Source organism: Populus euphratica, unplaced genomic scaffold (genome assembly GCF_000495115.2).
Source record: "Populus euphratica unplaced genomic scaffold, PopEup_1.0 scaffold5.1, whole genome shotgun sequence".
Taxonomy (NCBI): domain Eukaryota; kingdom Viridiplantae; phylum Streptophyta; class Magnoliopsida; order Malpighiales; family Salicaceae; genus Populus; species Populus euphratica.
In genome coordinates, this window is record NW_011499848.1 from 4,632,786 (window position 1) to 4,650,741 (window position 17,956).

Genomic DNA, 17,956 nt, shown 5'->3' on the forward strand with positions numbered 1-17,956 from the left:
TTATAGCTTCGATCGGCTGCCTTGCATTTAAAATGCAAAAAATGATGGGTCCTACCGATAATAAATAATGTTTCCTTGGTTATCAAATATAATTTTTTTTGTAATTTGTTTTAAAAACAGAAATAACCGCAAAAACAAACATTTTATTATGTATTTGAAAATAAAATTGTGGTTGTTTTTTAAAATATTTTTCACTTATAAATGTATTAAAATAATTTTTATTTTATTTTTTAAAAATTATCTTTAATATTAACCTATCAAAACAATCCAAAATAATAATAAAATATTAATTTTAAATAAAAAAATTTAAATTTTTTAGAAATATAAACTACATCGTGTTCTCAAATAATCTCACATTAGTAACCAAATTTCTCCGTAAAAATATGTGAATGAGTGTTTTTCAATAACTTGGAACTTTTCTCATTTTTTACATTATTGCTTCTAGACATATTCAGATAACATTAAATACATATTAAAGAATTTTATAAAGTATCAAAAAAGCTCATAAGTAAAAAATAAACTTTTTATGAGTTGTATGATTTTATACCAGAATATGAGATTTAGGGTTTAATTGTCACTGCTCTCTAAATGGAGGTTAAATTTTAACATTTATTTGTTGTTTAAAATTATTTTTTTTATGTTTCTAGATTTTTTATATGCTGTTATTAAAAATAATTTTTAAAAAATAAAAAATATTATTTTAATATATTTTTTTAGTGAAAAAGCATTTTAAAAAATAAGTATTCATAAATACCCTTGTGTTTGCCAATTATTGGATTTAACGTGTGACTAAAAGTTTGCCTTGAAAATATGAATTGACGAGGGATTTTTTAATGATTAAATCAATAAATATACAAGAAAACTGAAAGAAAATGCAAGCATTAAAAAATGCGAGTTTAAGAAAAATGTTACTTGTTGTTTACATTGATATTTACTGAATGTATAGCATATTACTTACCATGTTCTGCATCAACTACTACTGCTGCTCTATAAGGTGGTGATGATCATTCATGTTACAAGGCCAGCTCTAGTTGAAGCTTCATATCATCTTGCATTGCTAGCATACTTTCGCCTGAAGAATCATGGCACAACATCCAACTGGAGGCAACTCTGTTGGATTCAGTGAGTATTTGTGATCTTAGGATCCTTGCAAAACACTGTCATTGCTTGTGTGTTTAATTTGTTTAGCTGTGCCATTAAAGATTACTTCTGTCATTAACATAGTTTCTGTTGGTTTTTTATTGTTGCAGCCATGGCAATTCAGCAATCACCTCAGGAGATGGCACGATGGTATGGAGACATGTGCAAGCGCCTGAAGAGAGAAGCAGAGGAACTTTTATTGCACTTCTATTGTTTCGTTTTCTTGAAGAACAAGCAGAATTTGCAGCGCCAAGCCACCATTACCAAATACCACCCATGTGTCAAAATGACATGGGAATCTACTTATGCTCAGGCATCGTACTTATTTTAATTTATGCCATGCAGTTTCTAAGCGTAGTTCACGCACATCAATATCAGATACTCCATTGTTGTAGTTGTCATGAACAAAATGGAATATTTGTCACTGCAGAGATAAACAACCCACGTTCAGGAACAACCGTTACTTGCGCTTTACAGCCATCTTCCTACCATTGTTGACTGTCAGCAATACATTAATATGTTACAGTTCGAGTGATTTGACCAAATCGGTAAGACCTAAGCTGGTCAGGTTACACTAATTTCAATCCCTCATGACCACTAATCACACAAAAAAAGGGTGAACTTTTCTCCGAGCACAAACAAAATATCGTCAATAATGATTTATCTAATTTACAGCATGCATGTATAACGGATGATCCTGATACAAACACCACGGACAATCCAAATGGAAAACGTACATATCCAGTAAAATCACACTAAAAGGGGAAACAATTAAGAAAGAATTACAGTTGTTGCTCCGCCCCACAGCAAGTGCTAGAGGATCTTGGTCTGTTGTTTACCATTATTTCTTCTGTTCAATACTAAATGTTGAACCAGACTGAAAAGCTGGAAGTATGACAGGTTTCCTAGTGTAGTGGTTGCTTTGTGGTAGGAAACTGAAAATACTTACACGCAGCTACAAGTTGGACTAACTTCAAAAACGCTTGCAGCTTAGGACGGCCTGACACTTGTATCAATCTCTAGAGTGCTTCAGTTATAACTTAGGCCCGTGTACTGCATAAATCCGTCTCCATTTAATCCCACTTCTCACCCTATTTTTGCTCCTTTTTTTTTATTATCCTATCATAGAACTCGAGAAAGAGTAACTAAGAGCATCAATTAGGGCAATTAAGCGGCAGGAGAAGAGAGGAGCAAATGAAGCCATATGAAACGAATTAAACTTTCGATTTCTTGCCACAAGGCCCATCTTGTCCTGCCAGAATAACAAGTCGAGACATTATTACAGGTATATCCAAGTAAAACCGGAGCAAGCCCAGCAAAGAACATGCAAAACATGAAAATGGAATCATTATTACCTTAAAACAACGTGGAACAAAAATCAACAGTCACCTCATCAACCGGAAGACATAGCTTCCTCAATCCTCCTAATTACAACACTTAGACTGCCACCACTTTCTAATGCTTTAACAGCAGCTCGATGAGCATCCCTATGCCATTTTAACAAATTAAAAGATTGTAGAACAGACCACCTTGCTTGATTTGACATCTATACAGGAGGAAGCCAAGAGGAGTCAGAGTTAGCATTACTAGCAACGGAAAACACAAATTTTATATAATGGTGAGAGAGATACCTGGGCTACAGATAATGGGGGTTGCAGAAGAACACAGGTACTCCTAAATAAGTTTTCATCATTTTCTCCACCCTCTGCCTCACCGTAAACCAGAGCTTCAGCTGCAATGCCAGCAAAAAGCACCATGCAGTACCTGACCACCATTCCAGACCACGCATTTTGGCAATTTGAGACCAGAGATTAGTATGCATTGACGTGAGAAAATTTATATGGATGACTTACACAGCAAAAACAATGCTCATACAGATGGGGAGACGAGTAATCTAGTTGCAAGGACACCAATATCATCCGGCTGAACACCTTCCATAAGCAGGTGCCTGGACAAAATGCCCAGTGTCTATTTGATTTGAACTTGAAAGAGTTAGCAAGCACAGTGGCGATTTTCATGTTGTTCAGAAAAACCACTTATATTGCTGTGCTTAAAGTCTTAATCCATATGAAATTACTCGTGGTAGTGAAAGGAGCAGCAAAAGCAGTTAAAAATCTAATCAGCATATGACTGACTGTTGTTCCTTCAATTATATTGAACAATAGCATTAACCAAGCAATCATAAATAGCTCTTCACATCATACCCACCTGTCAAACGAAGTGCCGCTGAGTTTCCCTTCAGCAAGCTCTTTACTCAGCTTTTCATCCCAAAACTGAGTTCCTGCCTGTATGAATGTGATATTTTATAAGTTGTTGCTGGCAACACTGTTGCTAATTTGAATAAATGAACATATGATACCAATGCAGATGTTATAGCAATCATTAGGGTCAACAACAAGAACAAAGAGATAGTAGGAACCTTAATTATCAAAGCCAGCATCAAATGGTATTCCAAATAAAATGAATTAAAGATACATATAATCAGGCAACAAAAACCAAGAAGGACAAATACTCTGACCTGCAACTCAAGGAAGCAAATAAAATACATCAACTTATTGCCCTCCAGGCCTTCACGACTATCATCATAACGTTTAACAAATACTCCAAATAACACAACCAGTCATCTATTCTGAAGACTCATTCCAACGAGGGTGGCACTACCAGAATCTTCCATGATTTCCAACAGTAATTTCAGGGGAAATGATCAAGTTTAGCATGAAAAATAATCACCGCAGGAAGTGAATTGCATCGTAGACAAAAATAATGAGTATATGGAAACAGGCCGCTGATCATAACAATAGTTATCATCATATAATTATTGTGAATATCTTTGGTTCACCATTAAGGAATCAGAATATAAGCTTGTATCATTCAAGAATTCTTTTCCTCTAATGTCAGAATGCTATACAGGTATATCTGGAAGGGTTCCTTACCTCCAATAGTGGCATGGTCAGCCACATATAGGGAAGGATTTTAACTAGCCAGATATATTTAGCAGCTATTAATCAATAACTTATGAAAAATACAGGGAGTAACAGCAAGTTTGTCCAAAGTAAGAGCAAATGACAAAAGTGAAGATGGAACTGCCATAAAAATCAAAACGAGAGTAGTAGGTGGATACCTGCCCTTGAGTTCCCATTTGCATTGCAACTATGGGGTCTAAAATTACACCTCGAACCGGGCAACCCATAAGATATGCTGCAAAAGCAATTTTACAAGTAATTACATAGAATGGTACCAGCAAAAGAGAGGAACGATCTTTGAGAGTGTTAGCAAGGTTACTGGCAACTGTTTGAAAAACATGTAAGTCAATGGGACCACTTAGTGGACAGTGCTAAATGTGCAGAACCACATTAGATACTGATATTGTTTGTGTACAATCAAAATACGCACCACAATTCCAAAGGAAAAAACATACTCTGATTTCCCATTTCTTATAATAGAAAATGTCATCCAAACAAAGCATTTAAATCAAGTGGAAAGGTCCATACCTACCAGAAGATGGCCTGCTTCGTGAACTAAGATTCGACGCTTATTGGGGGGCCAGTAGCTTGAGATTTGAGCTAAACAAGCTCCGCCAAGGAAGATAGAGTCTAAAAAGGCCAATCCTAAGATAGCCGCGAGGTTAACTCTGATATCAATCCCTCGGTCAACAAGAAAGTTTGCTCCTCCAGTTAAAGCAATGAACACAAGGCTTGAGGTCCCAGTCGCACCCCACTTCTTTGGTGAAAGTTTTGTCACTAAATGAGTAAACGGGAATGAAGCGTCCACACTTTAGTGTCGTTTAAAATAAATATGCACTAAACCAAACTGCAATGCGAATTGGATGCAAAGAAATTAAGAACAAAAAAACCAGGCAGGGAAAACAGTACTGTTTTCATGCTAGCACCTTCTAGACCAGTAGAAGACTGCAACAAGATTGGTGTAACTTCTCTAGGTCCTTCCAACACTGCATAAATTGTAGCCCAAAAACATAAAGTAAGCATCTAGTTTTTTCTATAGCCATTACATCCAAAGCCAGTCTATATTAGCAGAATAAAAGTTTTAAATCTTTGTACAAAAAAAGAAAGAAAATATAAACTTACCAATGTTGCTGAATTTTCCAAAACTGGGCAAGAACCCCCTGTTCTTGAGGAACCCGTAAGCACTGGAAACGAGTCTCATATCATCAGCATTCAAACAAGTGTCCAAAACCTCCCAATCCCTCTCCAACCCATCAAACAAACCCAGGTCACCGAGTCCAGACCGAGTCGCTGAGTCATTTGAGAAAGACCCGTTAACTGAATCAACTAAACTATCATTGTTCGTCTGAGTTTCTTTCGATTTCAAGAACCTAAGAGCTCTGGCAAGGTCTTTTCTTTTCACAGCATCCTCGTACTCTTTCCATTCTCTAAGAGCTGCTCTTGGGATGGCTTTAAGATTTCTATTTGGCGGTGTTCGGGGGCAAATAAGGGAAAATTGGCTAGAAAATAATAGTTGTTGGGACGAGAAAGCCATGAAAGGGAGATATGAAAGCTTGGGTGGTTTTTGCCAGCACAGAAAGCAGATAGATATTCATGAAAAGAAGGCCGAGCGGTCAATGTGGGCTTTAGCCCGATTACATGTGAAGAATAAACTTAGCTTCCAAGGACGGTCCATGGCTAACCTTGGCCAGTTAGCCATGCTCTGCAAGATGTCACCCGTCCGTTTATGAAATTTGTGCTGTGATAAATATTCTTCAGGTGGCTCTCTAGGCCAGATATTTGGTTTTAATTTTCTAGAGAGAGCCAGTTAGCCTATTTACTCTTGAGTTGAGTTTTACGGAAACATGATTTCTGGGCGTGTTGTTATGCTTATGAATCTGTTGTTTACAATGATATGCATCTAGCTTCTGAAATCTTAGGTATGTTTCTTAAATATAACGATAATAATATCTGCTCTGTGCTGTATATTTATATTATTTTTCCTGTAAAATATTTATATATCGTAAGCTGTGTCGAAAATCTAAAATAAATTACATATAATTTGTTTTTAATGGAAAATACAACTATAGTTTTTAAGCTTCTTGTGTATTTTTAGATCCATCATAAATTCAAATAAGCCTCGCATTAATAAAACATTTTTTTCATGTGCAAGTATATCTAATATAATATGTATGAAAACTATGATGAGATAATAGAGTTCAGTCAAGTATTTAGCTGCGTATCCTCGATATGATTTAATTTTGTTATATATAAAATATTTGATTTTCCTAGCAAATGGATTATATATCTACACTTTCTATATTATACGAGATACAATTACCGACGGGACACGATGAGATTTTGACCTGTCTCTCTCTCTCTCTCTCTCTCTCAATATATATATACCTATAACGTTTCGGTTCGAAGTTCGTAAAAAAAAAAAATTCCAATAGAAGTTCGCGATTTTTGTCTCGCACCCAAAATTTAAAGGCAGGTAGAGCTAATTATTTTTTATTTAGATTGTTTTTTATTAAAAAAATAATTATTATTTTTAAAAAAAATTAAAATAGAGTCAAATTAATCAATTTTGTTTTTAAAATAAAAATCAGTTTGGTTTAATTTTTCTAATTTGACTCGGTTTTCTTAATTTTAGCTTGATTTTTCTAGTTTTGGCTCGATTTTTTTTATTATGGCTCGGTTTTTTTAGTTTTAGCTTGATTTTTCAGTTTGATTCAATTTTTTTTATTTTGACTTGCTTTTGACTCGATTTAGCTAAATTTTTTTTGTTTGAATTCAGTTTTTTTATTTTCTTGATTTTTTAGATTTTTTCTCACCTCTAACCATACTATCTAAATTCTAAATAAAGGTGTTTTTCATTACTAATGTTTATATTTTTAGATATTTTTTAAAGAATATTTTTAGTTTAAACCATTACATTAGTCTGCACACTCTATGAATCAATAATAATTTTTTAAAAAAATTTAATAAAAATATTAAAAAAATAAATAATATTTTAATAGCACTATTAAAACTAACAAAATAAATTATTTTTTAAATATTCATCTAACTTTTTGTTAGACTCAGATAATTTGAGTCTTGCATGTTAAACCCAATCACAATTCTGAATATCTTGTATTTAACAGTCATGCCAGATCGTTATGGCAAAAGCCACCGGCAAGAACTCCTCCTGCAAAGCAACTGGGTAGGCATGTAAATAAAATCACGAGTAAACATGCTATTATAACAAGAGAAATGCTTGCTGTGTATGTCAATGAGTTAAAGGCAGAACTCAAGCGGCTGGGTGGTTATTAGACTCATGTTGCTTAGATTTAATATAGCTATCAGATCCACGTTAAAATAACAGAAAAAACAATAAATGAGAAAATAAAAGAGTCAATAAAATATTTATCTACTTATGAAAAGATAAAAAATAAAAAATAAAAAATAAAACTATTATAATTCATAGTAAAATATTTCTCGATGTAGAGATGTTCCAATAATATTTAACTTTTGTTATAATATAATATATATTAAAATAATATTTTTTATATTATACTTTCAAATAAAAATAAAATTTAAAAATTAATATCGTCCCAAAACTGAAGCACCCTAAAATTCCAACATCCACTGACATGCATCCATAGTCCAAATGAGCTCGAGACAAGGTGGCCGAACCAAATCGAACCTAAACTTTTGTGCGAGGAGGACGGGCACCTGCCACTGAACTAACCAAACCTCCAGGCAATCGGCACCGTAGTTGTTACTTGTGGCTGTTGCAGTAAAGCCGAAACCGTCAAGAGTAGTAGTAAAGTAGTCAGAAGTGACAATCTTAAAGGCATCGAACGTCAACAACCTCACTTCAACGATAAGAGAAAATCCATCGCACATCGCCCATTCGTTTCCTCCTTCGTTCTTCCCGTCCACATCCGCCCCCTTATTTTTTCTCTCTCCAAAGATCAGGGAGAGAGAGAGAGCCTCATTTCCCACCCATATAACCCTCCATCCCCTCCTCTTCTCCTTTTAGTCCACCCAACTTCTCTCACAAAATTCACACTCAAAAACACTCCACAAACACCGCCAAATGGCCTCCGCCACAGCACCAACAACTCTCTTTCTCCTTAAAACTGCCGCCTCCTCCACCTCCACATCTGTCCGGGCCTCCCTACTCCCAGTGTCCACCTCCGGCCTCCGCACAACCAGCCTCCGGGGTCTTGGTTTCTCTGCTGCAGACACATTGTTTAGCTCTCATGTGGTGTCAAAAATACGATCTTTCAAGTCAAATGGTAAAGCACCAAGAGCAGTGGTGTCTATGGCAAAGAAGAGTGTTGGTGACTTGACAGCTGCTGATTTGAAAGGGAAGAAAGTTTTTGTTAGAGCTGATTTGAATGTGCCCCTTGATGATAATCAGAATATTACTGATGATACTAGAATCAGAGCCGCTATCCCTACTATTAAACACTTGATTTCAAACGGGGCTAAAGTTATTCTTTCTAGTCATCTGGTACGTGGGTTCTTGTTCAATTTTAGTTTTTCTTTTCCTTTTTCTGGTTTCTGGGAATTTTGTACTGGTCTTGTTGTGATTTGGGTTTTGTAGCGGTTCTGTTATATTCATTTCGTTGATTCTGTTGGTTTGTTGAGTGTGTTAATTTTTTGGTTATTGCACTGAATTTTGATGTTATGCGACTAGAATTATAGCGTTAACCTTTTAGTTTCACAGCACTCTGTTTTCTATTTCTTCCCTTTATAGAATTTTTTTTTGGTGCTGGTTTATTGGAATTGTACTTGTGTGCCACTGGGTTCGAAATTCAAGTAGTGATCTATGACATGCAAAGTTCTTCTGTTGATTTTGAGAGAGTTAGCGAGAATGACTGCAGGTTTGCAATTGATAGTTCCTGGTTGATAGAATGCTATAGCTTGTCTTCTACTGGTTGGGCGATATTGTTCTTCGAGAATTACTTTTCAGTAAAGAATTACATTTAACTGCTGGATTTGGTGTGGAAGCAGGTTCTTGTATTTATAAATTTAGCCTGCATGGTGTTTTTATACAAGGAGCTCGATTCTTTGCAGAAATCTCTATAACAAATAAGTTTGCAGATTCTTGTAGATCTGATATTAATTGGTTATCTGTGAAAATAATTCGGGTTTATAATCTCCGCATAATGTTCATTGGTCTGCCCATATGAGCTGAAGTGTTCTTTGATTATTTTTCAGGGAAGACCAAAAGGTGTTACTCCAAAATTCAGCTTGGCACCTCTTGTACCCCGGTTATCTGAACTCCTTGGAATTCAGGTACAACTTGTTCATCGAAATATAGTTTAAGGGAAAAAGAAACAGAGAATGCATGACTAATATATGCTGCTTGAGCAGGTTGTGAAAGCTGATGATTGCATTGGCCCAGAGGTAGAAAAATTGGTTGCTTCACTTCCTGATGGTGGTGTTCTTCTTCTTGAGAATGTCAGGTTTTACAAGGAAGAAGAGAAGAATGAGCCTGAATTTGCAAAGAAGCTTGCTTCCTTGGCAGATCTTTATGTAAATGATGCATTTGGAACTGCACATAGAGCACATGCCTCCACTGAGGGGGTCACGAAATTCTTGAAACCATCTGTTTCTGGTTTCCTCTTGCAGAAGGTTGGTTTATAATAAGTTAATGACTGTGTGAGATTATATACCCTAATCTTTTGAATGGACTAAAAAAAATTTAAGCAATCTCCTCTATGAGTATGACCCAGAGGCAGTTTTATTTAGGGTCCTCATCTAAACTGCCTTTAGGTGCCATAAGTAGAAAGAATGATTGACTGTTTTGCTTCCCTTCATTGTGCTGTTTTCTTTGATCATGTTTCCCTTTGAACACACATTCAATCTTTAGCCTTCTCTCTTTTGCCATTTTTTGGTGATATCTACACAATGCCTCCAGCTTTCAATCTTTTATGAGACTGAATTGTCAATATTCCTGGTTATTTCGTGTCTTTTTTGTGAGTTTCAAGTACAAAAGTGGTAGCATGTGACTGAAAAAAACCCATCCATCCTGCATATGCTGCATGCATTTTTGTTGTTAGGGCCTGTATTCCACGATCTCATATAAAGAAAGCAGCCTCGATATTTTTTTTTTATCTCAGTTTCTCCTTAAACTTCTGGTCACTTTGGTATTCAGTCTCTCACTACCTTGTTTTTAGGAGCTGGACTACCTTGTTGGGGCAGTTTCAACCCCAAAGAGGCCATTTGCTGCCATTGTGGGTGGTTCTAAGGTCTCATCCAAGATTGGAGTCATTGAGTCACTCCTGGAGAAGTGTGATATCCTCCTTTTGGGTGGAGGTATGATTTTCACATTTTACAAGGCTCAAGGCCTCCCAGTAGGTTCATCCTTGGTCGAGGAAGATAAGCTTGGTTTGGCAACATCGCTCCTTGAGAAAGCCAAGGCGAAAGGAGTGTCTCTTTTGCTACCCAGTGATGTGATAATTGCAGACAAGTTTGCTCCTGATGCAAATAGCAAGGTTTGTGGTCTAAGCTCACACAAGAAATTTCCCTGCAAGTTGTTCATGCTTTGACATTTTTTATACTCTCTGTAACTGAACGAATTTGAATGCCATTTTGTTCACTACAGACTGTACCTGCATCAGCCATCCCAGATGGTTGGATGGGACTGGACATTGGACCAGAATCTGTGAAGACATTCAGTGAAGCTTTGGGAACCACCCAAACTGTCATCTGGAACGGACCCATGGGAGTGTTTGAGTTTGACAAGTTCGCAGTTGGGACAGAGGTATGCGAGAAATGGTGCTTAAATTTGATTTTTGCTTTTCATCTGTTCAAGCTTGGATGCTACTTTTGGTTCCGCTATCTGATAGGCATGGTATGATGCCTTGTTAGAGGCTCGGATGCACACGATTATATAGGGAAGCGTGAAAACTATCTCTACACTAACGCAAATTTCTCTAACCAACTCTTTCTATTACTTGGATTAAACGTACAGTGAAAACAAATGGTCATAGTGCTTGATGCAACTTTGTGAAGTAGCTGGCTAAACCCATTCTAACTCCATATGAAACTACATTTTAATGCGTTCCTGTCATATTCATTTGGGTTTATTAGCTGTGATTGGAGGGTGAACTAGAGTTGAACACTTTCTTGTAGCTGGGTAAACCCATTCTAACTCCATATGAGACTACATTTTAATGCGTTCCTGTCATATTCATTTGGGTTTATTAGCTGTGATTGGAGGGTGAACTAGAGTTGAACACTTTCTTGCAGGCCATTGCAAAGAAGCTTGCTGAGCTTAGCAGCAAGGGAGTTACAACTATTATTGGAGGTGGAGATTCTGTTGCGGCTGTAGAAAAAGTAGGAGTTGCCGATGTTATGAGCCACATATCAACTGGCGGTGGTGCCAGCTTGGAGTTGCTGGAAGGGGAAGAGCTTCCAGGTGTCCTTGCACTAGATGAAGTCGAACGAGTTGCTGTGTGAGATTATTTGGTTTTTTTCCCCATTCCCATGCCGATGCTTTTATTGTTACGAGAGAGAGATGCGTTGTTGCAGAAAAAGTACGAGTCATGCTATGCATTTTCCGTGTCTTCAATGGGAGGGGTCTGATTCCACCATTGCCTTTCTTAAATTGACATTTTATGATTTGAGAAGTAAAAGTAACGTTGATGAATCCGGAAAGGAGGGAAAAGGAGAGAGGCTAACTTTAGACGTTGTCTTCGTGTCTCTATCCCATCTTTGTGATTCAGTCCTAGCTTTGCAAGATTAGCCAGCCATTGGAGGCAAGATACCGGTCTCTTGCCTGGATTAGTCATTTAGGCAATTCACATGAAAGTATTGTGCAGATAATGAAAAAATTGGATAATCAATACAAGTAGTTGGGAGAATTTTATATCATCTACTCGGAATACTACCATATCTGTCCATAACATGACTGAGTTGAGAAAGCTTTAGGGCTGTGTTATCGCCAAGGACATCGGTTCCTTTCAGCGTCCTCACCAAGGTATCTCTCTCTCTCTCTCTCTCTCTCTCTCGCTCTCTATAATGCTTTCAAGTCAGCAAGCTCCCCTTTTGGCGATGACAAAAATATAAAGGAAAGGGACATTCGAGCAAACCTAATCACAGAATCTCCGTAAGTTTTAAGCCACAGGAATGAAAGGCGGCTTGGGTTTTTTTTTTAAAAAAACAAAAGGAGTGCTCGGTTTTACGATTTTTTGAAGTTTTTTTTTTTTATATATAAAAAAAATAGAGTGTGGCGGCCAAACTATTGAAGTTTTATTTATTTTAAAAAATTTATTGACCTCAAAATATAATTTTTAAAAGTACTTCCAAAATACAACTCATCGCAGCATGCTTTTTGCCGTCATAAACTTCACTATTTTTGCAATTCATTATTCAGTTGACGAGGCATGCTTGTAGTCTCAATCAAATTGTTAAACAAACCATTTATTTTTTTCTGAATAAATAGAATATCAGCTAGCCCTAACGCAGATGAGATCAAACTCAATAAAATAATTTCAAGTGGCTGGAAGGACGCCTGGAATAACTAAGGCGTCATTAAGCATCTGGTTTGTGCGTTTTACAAAATGCTTTTAACGGTATATTTTGTTTAAGACTCTAGGAAATCATTTTTAAAAATATGTTCTACTAATTTTGATGTTAAAACCATGAAAAAGCATATGTATAGAATGATTCAAATATTTTTGAGAGTTTAGTTATGATTGTTTTTAAAAATATTTTTTATTTTAAAAAATATATTAAAATTATTTTTTATTTTTTAAAAATTATTTTTAATATCAGTATATCAAAATAATCTAAAAATATCAAAAAAATATTAATTTAAAGTAAAAAATAAAAATTATTTAAAAAAAAACAATTAAAACATGGTGCATCTGGGCTCAAAACTTCAATGCACTTAGAAATACTTTTAAATAGAATCCAAACAGGGTCTTGTGTTAATTTTTTATTAAAGAATAAAAAAAATAAAGAAACACCAATGGGGTAGCTACCAAAGTGGTGCATTCAATTTGTTAAAATCCTTCAATTTTATAGAGCAAAAGGTTCTCTTCGCCAAGCCAACTTTTTTTTTTTTTTTTTTTTATCCATTGTATCTTGATTTAATCTAGGCAGATGAAATGCTCAATTTCTTTGTTTATGCTGTGCAGCCGTGAGGGCACATGAAGCCGTGCAAAAAGTAATCATTTTGACCCTGTTTTTTGTATTGTATACATTATATTTTAAGATATATTTTTTTGTTTTAAAAAATATTAAAACATTTTTTAAATTTTTTTTGAAATCAACATATTGAAATTATAAAAAAATTAAAAAAACATTAATTTAATAATTTTTTAAAACCAGACACAATTAAACTTAGTATAAAACGCAAAATCAAACAGCTTGAAAGCGAGGGAACCGTGTAATAACAGGGTGAAAACTGTCTTAAAGTTTTGAACCGTGATTAGCTAAGATGTTGATGAAGCTTCGAATAATTAGCTCAAGAACTTGGCTAAATTGCACTCATCTTCGAGTAAAGGAAAGAAAATCTCATTATCATTTTTATTCCCAAAACAACTCTTTTTGTAACTGTTTCTTTGCCCTAAAACTCATTTCCTAACTATTTTTTTATAATAAATTTGATTTTTTTTCAAGAATAAGAGTATTTTAGGATAGTTTACGTATTAATTAAAATTAAAAATTAAAAACATACATTTCTTAATATAATATATTTAAATAAATAAATTATTTTAAACTATAATTTCTAAATTAAACTTCAAGAAAGCATGCACGTGTAATGATCAAGGGTTGCGTGAGAATGCAAATTCGAATTTAAGACGTATATTCTCGAGCTTTACCCAATTTATCAACCAAAAACCGCCCAAGGTTTAACTTGAACCCACACCACGCATATTGGCCCAGTGGGCACCCCCAGTAAATATCTTATGTGGATATTTAGTGTAATTTATTTTTTAAAATAAATTAAAATATTTTTTAATTATTTTTATTTTTAATATTAAAAATTATAAATCTATAACTTTAATATTTTTAAGATAAAAAATATTATTTAAAACAAAAAGTCTAAAATATCCTGGTGGTCCGAACCCACTTTACCTTACACTTTAAATTTAAATTTATTTATTTTTATATTTTAAAAATATTTATTTTTTTATGTAGTTGATAGTTTGGATAGATTAATTATAAAAATAAATTTTAAAAATTAATATTTGTTTTTTTTGAAAAAACCGACAATACCACACGTACTCTTTATAAATCGCCTAGTATCATCCACCACTATCCAACCCCTGTCTGTTATTGATCTCAATTGAAACCCGACTCTTTCGTCTTCTTTCTCTTGGCAAGTAAAGTTCCAATCTTTCTTTGACAGTTCAATCACCTTTGTATGAGCTAATGTTCGTTTTTGTGTTTCTTGATCCGGGTTTTTCTTTGTTTTGGGTTTAATGCAGGATTTATTGAAAAAATGGCCACTAAGAAGAGTGTTAGCAGTTTAAAGGAAACAGATTTGAAGGGAAAGCGAGTGTTTGTGAGGGTAGATCTGAATGTTCCTTTGGATGATAACTTTAATATTACTGATGATACTAGGATCCGTGCTGCTGTTCCCACTATCAAGTACTTGATGGATCATGGTGCCAGAGTTATTCTATGCTCTCACTTGGTATATGCTTGACGACTCCCTGATTTTCACAGTTTAAATATTTCACATTTTTTTGGGTTGAAATATGTTTTTGATTGTTCTATTTGGATTACAGATTTGGATTTTTATGCAGATTCATATGATGTTTGATTTGTTGCTGTTTTGTGTTTTTTTGGGATTTTTTGTTTTGTTTGTTGAGGTCTTTGTTTTTGGAGGATGCTTGGGCAGAACTAGAATTGCATGGCATGTTTATTCGCAGATTTATCTGGGTTTTGATTTTTGTGACATGGCTTCTGTTTTTCCGATTTAGAATACTTATTTGCATGTAAGAATATTTGTCTTTCGCTCTATGTTCTGCCATTGTTTTAGCTGATAGATTTTTTTAGTTCTCTTTCAATTGTTTTCTGCTAGCTTTTCAGTTGTTTTGATATACACTAGAAGTTTTTGCCTGAATTTATGTTCCAAGGCGGATTACCATTTATTTTCTTGTCCAGGATGTTTGACAAGACAATCATTTTTCACCTTTCTGGATTAGCTTGTCTTCCTTGGTTCTTTAACTACCTCTGTTCTACCCAAGATGAATTTAGTAAAAATTATTTTCTTAATTCTTTTGTTGGAGCTGTTGTTAGGTGACTAAGGAGAATGTAGCTTTGATAATTGATTCCTCAATAAAGTCTTATTATGACAGTTTTCACTTGCAGTTCTGGCAGCCCATTGTCATTGACTGTTGATGGTTTTCAATCCATTGTTTGAGCTGCTCGTCTAAAATCATGTAACACGATTGGATGTAACTCACTAGCTTTTACAAAACTATGGAGTCGAACGCTTTTGGAGTGTTCTTGACATCCCATATCCAAGGCCACACACAAAAAATGAAAAAAACCTTAAATTGTTTTTACAATGCAAACATACTTCATTTTCCCCCCCTTCCTTTCCTGCTTTTGATGATGTTATTACAATCCCAAATAATTTGAACTTATGTAACAAATCTCAATAATGAACTGCTTTCATGAGAATGCTACAGTGATGCTCTAAAATGATGAAAATCTCATGTATTCTTTTCTTTGTTCCAACCTCTCATTTCCTGTTTGTAATTAAATTTGCTTTGGTACCACTCTTTGCATATTTTAACTGATATAAACACTGGAGTAATTAGCATGATTGGATTTTGCACTAATCTTTGTCAAATGGTCATTCATATACTCCTTTTTTTATTATGGTTTCCAGGGACGCCCAAAGGGTGTTACACCTAAATACAGCTTGAAGCCTCTTGTACCAAGGCTATCCGAACTTCTTGGTGTTGAGGTTAAGATAGCAAATGATTGTATTGGCGAGGAAGTTGAGAAATTGGTGGCTGAGATTCCAGGAGGAGGTGCTTTGCTTCTTGAAAATGTAAGGTTCCACAAGGAGGAAGAGAAGAATGACCCTGAATTTGCAAAGAAGCTTGCTTCTCTAGCAGAAGTCTATGTGAATGATGCATTTGGTACTGCTCACAGAGCCCATGCTTCGACTGAGGGAGTGGCTAAATACTTGAAGCCTGCTGTTGCTGGTTTCCTTATGCAGAAGGTATGGTGGTTACATCTTTATCTTCTTTAAAGTGCTCTTCCCAAGAAATTTATATCTTTTGAAAATACGTGTGTACATAAAAAATTGAAAGGAGAAAATGCATTATCTTTGCATTGATAATTAAAAAAGATGCGCAATGTAAATCGATTTTCTGTTTGATCCAATTTAACTTGTTAAATTCATGGCTGCACACTTGACCATCTTGTGCACTTATAACCTGTTGTTTGCTCTGGTTTTAGGAGCTTGACTATCTTGTTGGAGCTGTGGCGAATCCCAAGAAGCCATTTGCTGCAATTGTTGGTGGCTCAAAGGTATCATCCAAGATTGGTGTGATCGAATCCCTTTTAGAGAAGGTTGACTTCCTCTTCTTGGGCGGAGGAATGATCTATACTTTTTACAAAGCCCAAGGGTACTCAATTGGGTCATCCCTTGTGGAGGAAGACAAGCTTGATCTTGCAACTTCACTTATTGAGAAGGCCAAGGTCAAGGGGGTAAAACTACTGTTGCCCGCCGATGTGGTTGTTGCTGACAAGTTTGCTCCAGATGCCAACAGCAAGGTTTGCATCATTGTCCGTTTAAATTATGTGCATTCCCTGGAATATGTGCATGTAAACCTGTGAGTTGCTCTTTTGAGTTACCCGGAGCAGTTTTTTAGTAGTGGGATACACAAGATCATACTTGCATGCACACAGAGGATCGGAATGTAACGTAGACCAATTTTGTTCAGGTTGTTTAGTGCAATTTTCTTGCAGGTGGTACCAGCTTCTGAGATAGCAGATGGTTGGATGGGTTTGGATATAGGACCTGATTCTATCAAGACATTCAGTGAGGCATTGGATACAACCAAAACCATTATTTGGAATGGACCAATGGGTGTGTTTGAGTTCGAGAAGTTTGCAGCAGGAACTGAGGTATCTTATATTTATCTAGATAATACAAGGTTCAACCACAGGTATTTTAGCATTGTAATCAAGCGTTGTTTTTCCTTTTTCAGGCAATCGCCTGGAAGCTTGCTGAGCTCAGTGGCAAGGGAGTGACTACCATCATTGGAGGAGGTGACTCTGTTGCTGCTGTGGAGAAGGCTGGGCTCGCTGATAAGATGAGCCACATCTCAACAGGAGGTGGTGCCAGCTTAGAGCTTCTTGAGGGGAAACCATTGCCTGGAGTCCTGGCTCTTGACGACGCTTGAGCTGGATTTTTCTTTTAGTGCTGGTATATGTTTGGTTTTGCTACTGGAGTGGGCTGAATGAGCGAGCTGATCTTATGGAGGCTGTAGAGTGACCGAATAAATGCTCTTCCAAGTATATTAAACTATGCAATGGTTTCAGAATTCAGATCGGATTCTTTTTTGGAACATTGTTTTTGATGATCCAGTTATGTGAATTTTCTCTCCCAAGGAAATCTTATTTCAATCTGAAATCTTAATGCTGATTCCAATGTTGAATCCAAATTGGACTAAGCTGGACTAAGAGGAAGGGAAATATTAAATCGTTTCTGGTTTCCTATATCGCCAGAGTGAGAACAAGAGAGAAGAGAACGAGGTTTGGTCTTGAAAATGCTCGGTATAAACTACACCGTGCTGTGATTTCCTGAGCGTAGCAGGATTTGGAGCTCTTATTCCTCTCCTTTTTCTTGGCACTGAAGATCCCTCGAAAGGAACCCAGAAAAAAAAGTAGAAGCACAG

At 35.7% G+C, this 17,956-nt stretch overlaps 3 protein-coding genes across 5 annotated transcripts; 2 read left to right on the forward strand and 1 right to left on the reverse strand.

Annotated features, from left to right (window-relative positions):
• Nucleotides 1-1,767: 1,767 nt before the first annotated feature.
• LOC105117773 (ATP-dependent zinc metalloprotease) lies at nucleotides 1,768-5,934 on the reverse strand. The gene is made up of 8 exons (XM_011015534.1): nucleotides 5,226-5,934; nucleotides 5,030-5,089; nucleotides 4,632-4,880; nucleotides 4,262-4,338; nucleotides 3,349-3,425; nucleotides 2,772-2,904; nucleotides 2,496-2,686; nucleotides 1,768-2,392 (listed from the first exon to the last, which is right to left on the reverse strand). Exons 1-7 carry the CDS (start codon nucleotides 5,635-5,637, stop codon nucleotides 2,534-2,536), a joined length of 1,161 nt encoding a protein of 386 aa, XP_011013836.1. The 5' UTR covers nucleotides 5,638-5,934; the 3' UTR covers nucleotides 1,768-2,392; nucleotides 2,496-2,533.
• Nucleotides 5,935-7,784: 1,850 nt separating this feature from the next.
• On the forward strand, nucleotides 7,785-11,681 carry LOC105117793 (phosphoglycerate kinase, chloroplastic). The gene is made up of 6 exons (XM_011015555.1): nucleotides 7,785-8,583; nucleotides 9,294-9,371; nucleotides 9,450-9,710; nucleotides 10,256-10,573; nucleotides 10,684-10,842; nucleotides 11,331-11,681. Exons 1-6 carry the CDS (start codon nucleotides 8,164-8,166, stop codon nucleotides 11,538-11,540), a joined length of 1,446 nt encoding a protein of 481 aa, XP_011013857.1. The 5' UTR covers nucleotides 7,785-8,163; the 3' UTR covers nucleotides 11,541-11,681.
• A 2,620-nt stretch (nucleotides 11,682-14,301) lies between these two features.
• LOC105117801 (phosphoglycerate kinase, cytosolic-like) lies at nucleotides 14,302-17,713 on the forward strand. Of its 3 annotated transcripts, none has more exons than XM_011015566.1 (6): nucleotides 14,302-14,413; nucleotides 14,519-14,727; nucleotides 15,934-16,272; nucleotides 16,512-16,888; nucleotides 17,000-17,183; nucleotides 17,267-17,713. In XM_011015566.1, exons 2-6 carry the CDS (start codon nucleotides 14,533-14,535, stop codon nucleotides 17,459-17,461), a joined length of 1,290 nt encoding a protein of 429 aa, XP_011013868.1. In that variant the 5' UTR covers nucleotides 14,302-14,413; nucleotides 14,519-14,532; the 3' UTR covers nucleotides 17,462-17,713. The 3 variants fall into 3 exon arrangements, with proteins under 3 accessions (XP_011013868.1, XP_011013882.1, XP_011013875.1); XM_011015580.1 differs by having other exon boundaries at nucleotides 16,512-16,829; nucleotides 17,025-17,183; XM_011015573.1 differs by having other exon boundaries at nucleotides 14,319-14,409.
• The last annotated feature ends 243 nt before the right edge of the window (nucleotides 17,714-17,956 follow it).